The sequence below is a fragment of the Cyprinodon variegatus genome, unplaced genomic scaffold (genome assembly GCF_000732505.1).
Source record: "Cyprinodon variegatus isolate N-32 unplaced genomic scaffold, C_variegatus-1.0 Scaffold152, whole genome shotgun sequence".
NCBI classification, from domain to species: Eukaryota; Metazoa; Chordata; class Actinopteri; order Cyprinodontiformes; family Cyprinodontidae; genus Cyprinodon; species Cyprinodon variegatus.
Window position 1 is genome coordinate 638,516 of NW_015150605.1, and position 14,001 is coordinate 652,516.

The 14,001-nt window shown below is 39.2% G+C and overlaps 1 protein-coding gene across 1 annotated transcript in view; it reads left to right on the forward strand.

Moving 5' to 3' along the window:
* Positions 1 to 2,295: 2,295 nt before the first annotated feature.
* slc5a10 (solute carrier family 5 (sodium/sugar cotransporter), member 10) overlaps positions 2,296 to 14,001 on the forward strand; it is a 43,123-nt gene continuing 31,417 nt past the window's right edge. Inside the window, exons 1-8 of the mRNA XM_015377357.1 lie at positions 2,296 to 2,563; positions 2,642 to 2,713; positions 6,386 to 6,490; positions 6,918 to 6,977; positions 9,638 to 9,742; positions 9,840 to 9,945; positions 10,213 to 10,293; positions 13,239 to 13,444. Coding sequence (XP_015232843.1) covers positions 2,456 to 2,563; positions 2,642 to 2,713; positions 6,386 to 6,490; positions 6,918 to 6,977; positions 9,638 to 9,742; positions 9,840 to 9,945; positions 10,213 to 10,293; positions 13,239 to 13,444 — 843 coding nt within the window. The 5' untranslated portion in view covers positions 2,296 to 2,455. The remainder of the gene's footprint in view (positions 2,564 to 2,641; positions 2,714 to 6,385; positions 6,491 to 6,917; positions 6,978 to 9,637; positions 9,743 to 9,839; positions 9,946 to 10,212; positions 10,294 to 13,238; positions 13,445 to 14,001) is intronic.

Genomic DNA, 14,001 nt, shown 5'->3' on the forward strand with positions numbered 1-14,001 from the left:
TATATATATATATATATACAACCAACATGAGGTAATGTTGAACAGTTTACTTGTTGTTTGGTATTTTGTTTTAATTTACCCATCCATTGCGAACACTGGCCTAATCTTTGTCCATGACAGTGCAACAACCAACCATGTATACACGTTCATAAATGAGTTACAGTTTATAGAGACCAATTAACCTAACAGTCCATTTGAGTGTTTTTAAAGATGTTTTATAAAAAAATTATTTTATCTTATTATGTGGGAAATTTTCTTTTACTCTAGAAAGTATATCAGTTCCATGTGGATCCTATGCATGTTTTTATATTTCATTTATGAAGCAAGGAAAAGTATGTATAGTTTAGGATAAATGAAGCAGCTGGAATAAAGCAAAAGGTTTATATTCAGCATTAGGAAAATCAACATGCTATTTTTACATTATTGTGTTTATAGCTTTAAGCTTACATCATCACTTAATTAGAATCTTGTTTTCACTTTGAAAACATGTCTTTTTTTATACCTCTACCACAAAATAGAAATAAAAAAGCAGCAGTCCTTTCCATTAAACTGTAAGTCTTGTAAAATATTTATTTGGTCAAACTCTGATTTAATAAAATGTCTTGACTTGACTCCAGTGCACAGCTTTGATATCATGTGGTGTGTTTGTCTGAGTGCGTGGGGGAGAAAGAGAGATTGATGATGATGATGATGTGTGACGTCAGCATGTCACCATCGCTGCCATCTGCTTCTTATAGTAAGCAAACAATGGCCAGCAGTTTGTGTTAATTTCACATCGGGGAAGCATGAAAGCAAACTTACTCAACACTCTTATCTCGGACTTCTTGTCCTCTCATGTTTGTGTACCATTTAAACAAAACGGATGCAGTTAGAGTTTTAAATAACTGCAATTTAAAATCAGAGGCTGGTGGACCAATAGTTTAGATTCTGTCACATCTACTTCTAAAAAGATACATTTGAAAAAAGGATTTTATATAATGCAACCTAGATTATGCAGGTCTGGAAGGCTACTTGCACACAGAAATCTGAATGCCCCCCTTCGTTTGATGTCGTTTGTGAGGCTGCTCAGGCCACATCCTGTCTTCTCCACCTTGGTCTTTCTGAATTTGGCCCTGGTCTGGTTCCTGACCTGCTTGTTCGGGGTCCTCATGGGGTCTCCTCTGCTTGGTGCTTGTTGCTCTTCTTGTTTGCATTCCTTGGCCTCTTTAGTTTGGGGGCTGCTGCTCCTTTGCTGAAGACTAACCTCTATGAGGGGCAACGGGTGCTGTGTGTTGCAGGCCTTCGTTTCCTACTACGGTATACATAAATATATGGTAAAAAGAAAATAAAACAACAGAATATTAAAATGCTGTAGCATCCTTTGGTTTTCTATTGGAAAATAATTGAATAACTTTTGAAGGAAAGCATTAATAACATTTAAACATAGTCCGTTTTACAAATTATCATCCATCGTATTAGTACTAGAATAGTGGGGGGGGGGTGTGGCCCAGTGGTTAGAGCAGTGCGCTTGTGCTATGAGAAGGTTGCAATTAGCCGGTTCGATTACTACAGCCTGGACTATGGGTTCCTGAGCAAAACACTTAACCCCACACTGCTCCCCAGGCGTCACTCAATGGCCGACCACTGCTCCCCAAGGATGGGTTAAATGCAGAGGTAAATTTCTCCAATTTGAGATCAATAAAGTTAAATTATTATTATTATTATTCCACAGCAGGTTAGAAAATCTTAGACATCCAATGTCATCAGCTATTAACCAAATCACTCGCTTAAAGATTAAAGATAAGTTTGGACTGCAGTTCTTACTCACCCTCCTAATTTTGCCAGAAACCCTTTAAACTCAATATAACATAGTGAGGGGGGGGGCTTACAAAACTTCCAAAAATATTTCTTGCATACATACTTGTGTCCAAACTAATTTAAGTGAAAACACAATCAGCTCAAAGTCTCTTGTCACACACCTTCACTGACCACTATTAGTACCTCAGCAGAAGATGTTTGTGTGTTTAGACACTAATGATACTAAACTTGTCACCAGCAATGATTGACCATCTGTGTGTGTGTGTGTCAGCATGGACTCTGGTCGGCATGAGCATCTGCTCTACTCCAGTGCCCTGCCATACAGTACACTCCATTATTCCTTGGCAAAATGTGTGTGTGTGTTGGTGCTGCAGGTGCATTAGGGTAATGTGTTTAATCATCAATTCAGCTAAGGAACTGCCCTCTCCAGCCGTACATCTAACAGCCTGTGGAAGGGTTTGCATTAACACAGAGTTCAGTTTGTGGCTCAGCCAAGAGGGGGGGATTTACTGGACGACTTTAAAGGTTAAAGGTTTAAAGGGTGCCTGTAACTTTGGGAATCTGAGACTTTATTTCTACATTAATGACATTTGAACAAAAATAGCATCAAAGAAAAGTTTTTGGGGTTTTTTTTTGTACCTGCTGAGACGACTTGAGGATGCCGAATTCAACCATCAACTTCTACACCCGGTCGCAGTCCTTTAGCTTCTCTGATATTATTGTCATTGCAACTTATTTTCTCCTGAACCTAGCTGTGGGTATATGGGTAAGAGTCAAAGCTAACGACACATGTATGCTTTCTTAGATTCACAGCCTGTGCTCAAACAGCTCTGTTTTCTGTCAGTCATCATGCAGGGTGAGCAGGAACACTCTGAGTGGATATTTCTTGGCTGGAAGGGACATGGCCTGGTGGCCGGTAAGAGTCCTTCTCTAGGATTACTTTTGATTATTTCAACAAAAACTATTCTTCATTTTCAGTTAAATAAGAAAAACTCATGCATTTTTATACAACCTTGGCATTACATATGGATATTCCCATCGATAATTCTTGTTTTATCATCTTGATTAGAAAAAGTGCTAGGATTTTATTTTGTTTTACAATACAAGAGGTAGAAAGATTGAGTTACTATGAAACTGTTAAATGTTTAAAAAAAAATCATGGCATAAAATTGGGGAATCATGTAGAAGTATGGATATTAAATCCTGCAGTTTTTATAGGTTTGGATGAAATGAAATGAAATTAAGACTTTCCAAAGCAAAAGAAAAAAAATCTCAATACTCATGGAAACTCGGAAATTGATATCCCAAAGAGAAAACAAATAAATCTATTATTGTTCCTACTTAAAAATGATTAAACACGTCTGTCTACAATTAACCTAAAATGTGCGTGTGTTATTGTTTATATGACTTTTAGTTTTGTTCTAATATTTCAATCCACCATCAACCCATAAGGACAAACTCATCTTCCAGCATTTTACAACTGGACCAGTTTCTGTACCGTAGGAAACCAAACTGCTCTTAGATTAATTCAAATCAATGAGTTAATTTAATATTTTCCACTCATAGGGCAAATGCAGACAGAAATACAGTACTGTGATAAAGAATTTGTCCCTTTGGAGATTTCTTCAGTTTTTGCTCATTTAACCTTTTCAGACCATTCAATGTGAAGTTACAGACTGTACATTTAAGAAACCCTAAAAGGTCACTACTCCCTGAACAAATTAAATGGTTGTGGCAGTATTGGTGGCAATGAGTCTTTTAGCTTCTGGAGAGGAATTCTGTCCCAATCTTTTATCCAGCAAATGTGTTTTAAACATGATGGCTCTTACTTTGACTAGGCCACTCCAGAACCATTACTTTTTTTTAACTACTCTGAGGGGGACTTGATGATGAGGTTTAAATTATTGATGCTCTGTCTAACCTGATTGTAAGGTCTCAAATTAATTACCTTATTTGGCTTAAAAGCAGAATTCAAGGTTCCAGCAGTTGTTATGAGTCATTTAGGCCCTGAAGCAGCGAAGCATTCTAAACCACCAACATTTTAACTTTTGTTCCACCCTAGAAATAATTTTTTCCCAGTCTCTCTTTCTTATTGTGAAATCATAAACACTATTCAAAAGCACGTTAACATAGAATTTTTTCCGGAAGTATCTCCAAATGTGAAGTTAAAGAAGCTAATTTACGCCATGGTTTTATAATGTGCTGTAAGTTGTAAAGCTTTTCTGTCAAGTGTTTTTATTTTTCTCACAGCTTTTTAAGATAAAGCTAGAGCCAGACCCTGTTTGGATTATTACTGGACTTGCGGAAAAGTCTAAAAAAACTCAAAAGCTCACAAGCCTGTCTCATGTCATATGGTCTGGTGTCTGCTAAGAGACTGATTCTCCTATTATGGAAAGAGAACAAAGTCCCCTAATTAAAGTCCTGGATATCAGTCATGATATATACTTCCTTTTATACCTTAAAACCATGGATCAGCAAGCCAATCTGACTGACAGATAGCATTGCAGGGTATGTGGGAAGGGGTAGGAGGAAGTTTTTATTATTATTTTTTATTATTGTTTTTCTTATTTGTTGCTTTTGTCTTTGAGGTTTCGTTAGTCATGTTATTTGTTTGTGCCACATGGTCTTTGCCTGTCTACTGTGAGATATCTCTATTTGTATTTTGCCTCTTGTTTCTTATTTTTGTAAAATTAAGCATGTACTGTAGTAGCTAAGCAATGATGATTAACCTGTAAAAGTATCTGCTTCAAAATAAAAAAAGATATCATACCAAAGGTAAGTGCTTTAAATGTTGTTCTGTATATTTTTTGTGGATGATGGCTCTCATTGTGGTTCTCTGGAGTAACATTTCTTTATTACCACTTTCAAACTTTATTGGGGCAATGTATGTCTTTTTTTTTTTTTTAAAGCACATATCACCTCAGTATTGTAGTAATCAGTACAATGAATCCTATAAAGCAGTTACTTATCCTGGACAAGCATGAAGAGTTGGTGAAAGGAAAAAAAAATCATGTTAACCTCCTGCATAACAGGGTCGATACCATCAGCTATCTGCTTTGGCCAGCATCTGGTTCTGATTCTGTTGTAGAAAATCCATGCACATGTTTAATAAGGTACAACAGAAAAAAACTGCAAAGCTGATACTTTCCAATTAAAATATCTGTGAAGATTCTCAGTCATCCTGGTGATGCACCTGCTCTCCCATTGAGGCACACGGCAACCCAAATTACTGTACGCCACATCTTACTGGAAAATATGCTGAGGGACAAGATGTATTCATATTTTTATTTCTTGATAAAAAAAAATGAATCAGACAAGATTGAATTAGTTCAGTCTAGGCAAGCGGACGTGAAGTTTTCAAGAAAATGTTTAGTCTCTCATCGCCTTTTTCTCTTTTAACTAACGACCCATCAGAACCCCCTAATGACCATTAACACCCCCCATATGACCTCCTTGGCCTTGTTAGACCTGCAGCATATTAATATCAGTGCTCCCCTCCACTAGTTAGAACTGAAGAAGGCTCTTGGTTGAGAGGCCAGTTGCCTTAACTAACTTTTTAAAGCTTGTCCAATTGGAATGTTTGTTTTTTAATCAAGAACTAAAAACATGAATACATATTGTCCCTCAGCATATTTTCCAGTTAGAAATCGTGAGAGGAAGTGCATCACACAGAGGCCACATTGTTCAAAGGCCACTACCAACTTTCTGACAGAATATTGCAGAATTTGGTTAAGAAGGAACATCAACCTTTCCACCAACAAAAACTCGTCTTAATCAGGTCAACAATCCCCTTCTGTTAAACCGCATTCTGCACATCTTATAAACAGCTTTAAAGTGTGAGCAACAAACTAGGTAGACTGCTGCATACTTTTCAGTGACATCAAATGATAGAGACAAAGGAAGCTTTTAACAGCTTTTACCTCTAGGTGCCAAAGATGTTTGGACATAAATTATTTCTTTAGTTGCACGACAAAATACAACAATTCACAAAAGAACCAGGAAGTGAGTGGAATGTGCAAATAAGAAAAGCCTCATAGGGCTCATAATAAATCTCACCACAGCTTAAACTTATACTTGAAGTGACACATTAAAAGTGAAATATAAATAAATAAATAATGATGATTACTGTATTAATAACAGGAGACACAAAAGTAACAAGAGAGATTCAGCAAAAATAATAAAACACAAAATAGATACAATTTTGATGTTATATTTAATTCAATTGTTTGAGCTCTCTATAGAGGATAGAGATTTGAAAAAGTTTAATATTATAATAAGGAATAGGGAGTTGACGTGTGTCTTGTTGTAGGATTGTGTAAAGAACAAAAACTCGACACTTGGTTGATAATTTTATATACCAATATACCAATATTTAACTTGCATAATAGTGTATTTGTGTGTCTTTTAGGATTTTACAAAATCAGTTTTTGTTTTAGATTTTTTTCTACATATGTTTTATTTACTGATCACCTTTCTTTGCACATATGGACTCAGGCAAAATTTTGTATACAAATTTATCTTTTTTCTAATGTTGCTAATTTCAAAATGAAGACAAGCAAAGGAGGCTGAATATTTGTGTTGTGTGCAGATTGGCTCGTCTCTTTTTGCCAGCTCAGAGGGCTCGGGTCTGTTCATCGGCCTGGCGGGGACTGGGGCCGCTGGTGGCATTGCTGTCGCCGGGTTTGAATGGAACGTGAGTAAGAATCCCAGCATCCTAATTATTGATCTGTTCATTGTAACAACACACTTCACACTCTGGAATGAAACACATCCAGCCTGCAGATCTACATGCATTTTGAGATTTAAGCAAAAAAGAAAAAAAGAAAAACATGGGGTAAGAAAACTGATCTCTTTGTGTCTGTTAACAAAAGCTGTGAATTTGCAGCTTATGAATCCTTTGTCTTAGTTAATGAAATCACCTGCAGGTTTGGTATGACATGCAACATGCAGCAGGTGGCAGCACCGCAGCCATTGGACCCAGCCCAGCCTAGCAGACATGAGATCTTTATCTTATGCATAAGCGTTTCTAACTGTCTGACCTCTGTCTGATTTTTCATTTTGACTGCTTTGGAGAATCTGAATGTCTTTTCTTTTCTTATCTGTTGTCCAAACAATCTCAGGCAACCTATGCGCTGCTGGCGCTCGCTTGGATCTTTGTGCCTGTCTACATCTCCTCAGGGGTCAGTTTACACACACATACATTCTCATAAAGGTATATATGGGTGTGTGCCTTCTTGTCAAGGCTGGTTCTGCAGGTAGATTTAGGTGCCAAAAGACTTTTCTCAAACAAGGACTCCCCGCCTCATAAATTCTTTAACAGGGTGTTACACTCACAGCTACAATTAAAAAAAAAAAGGCCAAAGGTTACCCTACACCCCCTTGTTGAACGATCACTTAATGAGATGTGAACTCATTATGTTTATTCAAAGGCAGTAATCAAAAGCACATCATACTGTTATCTGGAAAATGCAAAAGCATTTTAATGTTTTTTTTAAATTTTCATATATTAATACATTTTATTGGTTTTGTGTGGACCAAGCCTACAATGTAGGCACAACCACACAATGAAGTTCCACAGTGTTGTGCTAAATTGCGTTGATTTGGATATAGACTTTGACTAGACAATCTTAAGCCTTGAATGAGCTTTGATTCAGCCCATTGTAGCTCTGGGTGTCATAAAACTGGACAGATGGACCCAGTATTCAGGTGAGACAGACAGTGGGAAGTTTCAAAACGTATAATGACAAAAATAAACAGAAAGAGAACAGACATGGAATGTGGACTGCTGTGGATCAGCGGACCTGCAGCGGCTGCGGGGGAATCTCCCATCACTGGCGCTCTGGTTGTGGGAGAAACACAGGTAAGTGAGGAACATACCTGGTTTAACAGATCAGTCCATCCTCTCGGGTGAGGCAGGATCAGCTGATGGACTGCCAACGAGATGAGGCGCTGAGCTGTACAGAGATGCAGCAACCCCAGTGAGCAGACAGGAGACAGATCCAGGTCAGGGAAACAGTTCAGCACAGGAGCTTTCTGAGATCCAGGACTCTGTAGCCCGGTCAGGGGTTATGATCAGAACAGGAAAAGACAAATCCAGGGTTCCAGGAATCCATAGAGCACCCAGGCAGGTTCAGAGTCCAGCAGCAAACTCAGACAGACATGCTCAGATGGAGACAGACAGGCCCAGCGGTTGAGAGGAACAGAGACAAGACATGTTACCAGGAGAACTGCAAAACTTTAAACTGTACTCCACCTAGGAGCCAAGATTATGGGAATTAAATCTCTTCCTGCACCATGAACCAAAACAGAGAGGGCTCTGCACAGAAGAGCCGGGGCATGATCAGTAGACAGGAGAAAAACAGTAAACCATCTCAATCCACCGACCTCCAGGGACGGGAACATGATCCATGGAAACAACTCCAAATAACGGCAAAAAAAAAAAAAACATGGAACAAACACGAAATAATGATCTGGCCCCAATAGCTGGGCTGAGCCGTATATAAATCAGCAGGAGCTGGTGGATAAGATCATGGATAATTAGAGAGCAGGGAGGGTACGGCAGCTGAATGAAGTGAGTAATTAGATCAGCTACCAGGGCTGCGAGCTTGTCACTGGGTCCATGTTTAGGGACATTGTCCTGCTAGAAGATGAATTTCTGGCCCTGTCTCAATTTCTTTTGTTGCCTCCAACAGGTTTTCTTTCACGTCTGCAGAACATTTAACACTGTCCATCTTTTCATCAACTCTCAGGGGCATTTTGTATTAACTTTGAACATATATCAGTTGATTTTTTTTCTTCTTTTTTTTGCAACATCGAACAGTAAATCTGGATTGGGAGGATCAACTCCCAATCAACTCCAATCAAATGATTGTGAACTTTGGTTTAATTTGCTTTGATCTAAACTATTTAACTGTAACTAAGGCATTTGTCCTACAGAAAGACTGTCAAGGATTGGCCTGTATTTAGGTACATTAAGCTACTTGGGCAAACCTTCCTGTCCATGCTGGAATTGAAACATAACCCCTGTTTTCACATGGGGATAATACCATAAATTTAGGGTTATCTACACTTTTAGTTTTCCACCATTAAAAGGTTCAGCTTCATCTGACATGAGCGGCTTCCTCTGAAAGATTGAGTTGTCCTCTTCATGGGTTGTCACAAACTGCAAAGAGGACGACTCTGTGGTTACACAACTAACAGTTTTCCTGTCAACAGCCCCTCCAGAGTCAGCACGGGCCTCTTGGCTGTTCCCCTGCTATTTAATGCCCTACTTGATAAACCTGTCTGTTCAGGTGGACGACCATGTCTTGTTAGGTTTTTACTTCAAGATGAAGGACAGAATTTTACTCTTTAAGATGTAAAATTGTCAATATCTTTGTATACCCTAAACATTGTTCAAAACAGCTTTATCCCTGTGTGGAAATTGTCTTCCTAAACATCACTGTTTTATATTGTAAATGTCATTCCGTAAAAGTTTTTTGAATTGAAAAAGCTTCCTGGAAGAGAACGTCTTCAAACTTTGGATACCAAGTCCAGTGGATTGTTTTTTTAAACTTTTACGGAATGACTATGACGTGGATGACTGAGAATCTTCATCAGCATATTGTAAATGTCATGGCAGATATCTCAGAAATTGTAAAATGTCATGCTTAGAAGTTAAATAGAGGGTATAATTTCACATTGTTAAAAATTATACTTATTGCTGTTGCATGGTTGTAATTGCTTTGTTTAAAAAAATCAATGAAATGTAAGTTCTAAAAAAAATGTAAACAGGTTTGATGTAATGGAAATGTAAAAATGCCCTTTTTATATATATATATATATTATATATATTTTTTAGATTGTCACAATGCCGGAGTATCTGGGGCGCCGTTTTGGAGGAGAGAGGATCCGAACTTACCTGGCTGTACTCTCACTCCTGCTGTCGATCTTCACTAAAATATCGGTACAACACAGAGACAAGCTGTATGCCAAAAAAAAAAAAAAAAAGCAATTCAAGTTTTTCTGCCTGTTTCAAACATGCCTTTTGTTTGTTCTGCCAGACTGACTTGTATTCTGGAGCCCTGTTTGTCCAGGTCTGCCTGGGCTGGAACCTCTACCTGTCCACTGTCCTCATGCTGGTGGTCACTGCGCTCTACACCATTGCAGGTAGACACAGGCACACAAAAAATAAAACTGCATCTATTGCAATTTGATAAATGCTTTTTATGCTTTAGAGCCACAATATCATCAGCATCAGTTAGCTGTTCTTCCTCAAATTATTTAATTAGCAAATTCATATCCATTTGTCATCAACAGAGCTGTTATATTTCAGAACTTTTGTCAGTAATGGTTTTAAACTAAGTGAGTTTAAAAACAATCTGATAAAAAACATGTGAGTGATGGTTAAAATGTTCCTTGTTTTCCTTTCACCAGGTGGACTGGCTGCTGTCATCTACACAGACACTTTACAGACGTTTATTATGATCATCGGTGCAATCATCCTGACAATTACTGGTACGTTTAAATTCTAAGACAAACAACAACTTAGATATACAAAGCACCTATCTTCTTTGTCCAAAATGTAAACATTCTGGTCCTCAAAACAATGTCCTTTGTCCATAAGGTGTAGATGTACCACAGAGTCTTGTCCTGAGGAGGACGCTCTTCTGTGTTGGGCCATGCGTCTGTGGAGAGGGTTGTTTGGTTTCTTTTTCACTTAGATTTTGCTTTCAAGTAGATTGATGTTACAGGGATGTTTTGAAGTGGACTCATTGGATATTTATTGAGGTTATAAGGATCTTTTAAGGTTTTTCTTTAGACAAACTGCTTTTTTATTCATTTTCACTCCAGTGACTGAACATGAATGAACATGCATCACTGAGGTCCATGAGACACTGCTGCTGCCTGAGGTGTTTATAGAGTCCAACAGACAATCTGCTGCTAGTGGATTTTTTTCAAGGTTTTGTGACTCGAGTGCTTATTTGAAGTATTTAAACAGGAAATGGAAAGATGGAGGGCAGAAAAACAACAAAGGTCAGATATCTAGAATTGAACCAGGGACAGCAATATCAAGAACTATGAATAGGGTAGCTGCTGGGAATTAAAAAAAGTTAAAGAACAATCCATTGCACTTTGTTTCCAAGTTTGAATTTGTTTCGCTTCCCATCCAGAAAACTTTTTCAATTCAAAATGTCAGAAATAGCGGGGAGTTTGATGCTTTATAAACGTAGAGTGGACTAAGAACAAAGGATTGTTTTGGCTTGGAAAACATGCAAATTGAACCGGATGAACCGGTCTTAGGAATGGGCAGTCGTTTGGGTTCTTTGTTAGCCTGCAATATCTGATACCTGTCTATCTCTCTGAAAGAGGGGTTGTTAAAGGGAATTTTTGGACTGGCTGCACAGGCGAGGTGTTCTGTTCCCCTGTAAGGGGGTGGGGGTTGCGATCATAGCAGGAAGGAGTCAACCCAGTCGCTGAATTGTAGCTTTTTGAAAGCTAAGATCTGAGTCCACCACCTCCTTTCTTAACATAGATGGCCTACTTCAAACTCCTCTCAAACCACCTATCTTCTTTGTCCAAAATGTGAACATTCTGGTCCTCAAAAGAATTTCCTTTGTCCATAAGGTGTAGATGTACCGCAGAATATTCTCCCGAGGATGTCGCTCTTCTGTGTTGGACCATGCATCTGTGGAGAGGTTGTTTGGTGTCTCTAATATAAAGATCAGAGCATTCCTCACATCTTCTACATCTACAACACTTGCCCCACTTGCCAGGGGCTTTCTATAGTGAAACCAGCAAGATCCCATAGAGCGTTCTCTACTGCCTGTGACTTATAGTGCATCAATGAGAACCTATTAAGATGTCATTAGTGACACTGGATTCCTCTGCAGCACCACTGATGTCTCTACAAGATCTTCTAGCAACAAACAATGCAAATTATGTAGGAAATTTAAAAGGTTACTTAAAGTTGTGGGGTACTCCAGCAGATCATAGTCAGGGGCCCTTTACTAGGGGCCATCCAGTCTCTATACAAGCGGAGCAGTAGATCGAACTGCATTGAATCAGACCTGTTCCTGGTTCCCGTTGGACTCCTGCAGGGCTGCGCTCTATCACCTGTACAGGAGTTATTAGACGCAGCTAAGGGCTAGAGGAGTTTTTAGGTTCCCTGTGTCTCCTTTTTTGCGGGTGGTTCTGCTGGCTCACTACAACATGGACTGGAGCGGTATACAGTCAAGTGGAAAGCAGCAGGGATGAAGATCAGCTCCTCCAAGTCTAAGGCCATAGTTCTCAAGTAGAAAAAGGTGACATGCCCTCTTCAAGTAGCTTGGTGTGCTGTTCAAGAGTGAGGTGAGATTTGACTGGGACCTGTGCAGCTGCTGCTGAAATACAGAGGCTGCACTAGAACTGTTGTGGTGAAGAGAGAACTGAGTCCGACCCAAAAGGCGAAGCTCTCAATTTAACAGTAGGTTTGAATTCTTTCCCCACCTATGGTCACGAAACCTGGATCATGACAGCAAGAAGAAGACCCTGGATACAAGTTTTTGAGATGAGCTTTCTCCGCAGGGTGGCTGGGCAATCCCTTAGAGCGAAGGTCTTAAACAGGTCCGCGACCTCTAGGGGGTCCACGGAGGTACTGCCTGGGGGTCAGAAATACTTTAATAAACGCAGGGTGAAATTACTTTTCCTTTACATTGCTGAGTTGGTTCAGACATCTCTTTCAATTAAACCCTTTTTCTGGGCTCGTCCCACTGAGGAGAAGGCCAGGGGACCCTTTCTCTGTCTCTCTGCTGGTTATAGAAGGGCTTTCTCCAGAGGAGCTGGAGGAGATGTGTGGGCAGGGAAGGTCCTGGCGTCTGCCAGCTATACTTCAGGAAATCGCAAATATGGATAACCGCACTGTTTGATCGACAGAAACTGGAATAAAGGACCAACAATAGGATTGCTAAATGATTATTAACTAAAAACTTGCCATACAGCAGATGAACAACTCAAGGTAGAGGACCGCTTTAGGTTTACTAGATTCATAACATGGTCAGATACAAGGACTGAACTGAAACAGGGTAGAAAAATAGATTGCTTTATATCAGCTTTATCCATTGCATAGAATATAATACATTTGTCAAACTCAAGGCCTGTGGCTCAATTTAGGCCTGTCACTATAGTTTATCTGGCCTTAAGAGCCAGATAAATAGCAGATCACTTTATGAAGGAGAGGGATTTGTTCTTTAGTGTAAAAATGGGCTGAACCTGCAAAATAAAACAGATAATAAAACATAATGCCTGAGCTGTGAGCTCTTTAAAATGAATAGTAAAATCAAAACCTTCATTTACACAGCCCAACCAGTCCTTTTTAGAGTATGATGATGCTGTAATGGTCCGAGATTAAAAAAAAGATTGACACCCCTGTAAGTTTAAGTCTTAAATAAAAAAAACAACAACCTGTGTCTGTGTGTGTGCAGCTTTCAACAAGATCGGTGGCTACAGCAACCTGGAGCAGGTTTACAGCATAGCGATACCCAGTAAAATTATCCCTAACAGTACCTGCCACCTGCCACGTGCTGATGCCATGCACCTGTTCAGAGACGCCGTCACCGGAGACCTGCCCTGGCCTGGCATGACTCTGGGGCTCACCATAATTGCCACCTGGTATTGGTGCACAGATCAGGTATGTTGCAAATACCCAGCCTGGATATGAGCTCTTTATTTAACAAATAATTTGTGCATATCAATCATACAAAGAAAACTAAAGTATAGACTTTTTCCCCCCAGAATTCTCCAATGTTTAAAGTGCTACTAAATAAGCACATCTTATTTTTTCAGATCCAAAAGGCATTTTTTGGGAATATATTTTATGCTAAATTGAGATTTTACTCAATTTCTACTTCTAATCTTGCAACAGCAAATGAGATAAAGTTCAGGCTTAACTATTTTAAAGAAATCTGAGCTTTTTGTGAAGGCATTCTTTTCCTCAGGGGGCTTTGGTGGAGCCGCAGAGGTCATCAAGTTGAAAAGCTTAAAAAAAGGCAGTTATTCTTCATCATGCAAAAAAAAAAAAGGTTTTAGTGCACTATCCGCTTTAAGGTAGGAATGTTAAGTGGAGGGCTGCATGGTGGCTCAGTAGGTAGCACTGTTGCCTTGCAGCAAGAAGGTTAATTAGTAATGGGTTCATTAGAGATGCCAATTAGCCTCGTTCAATTCTGGGAATTGAGATCTCCAATCAGC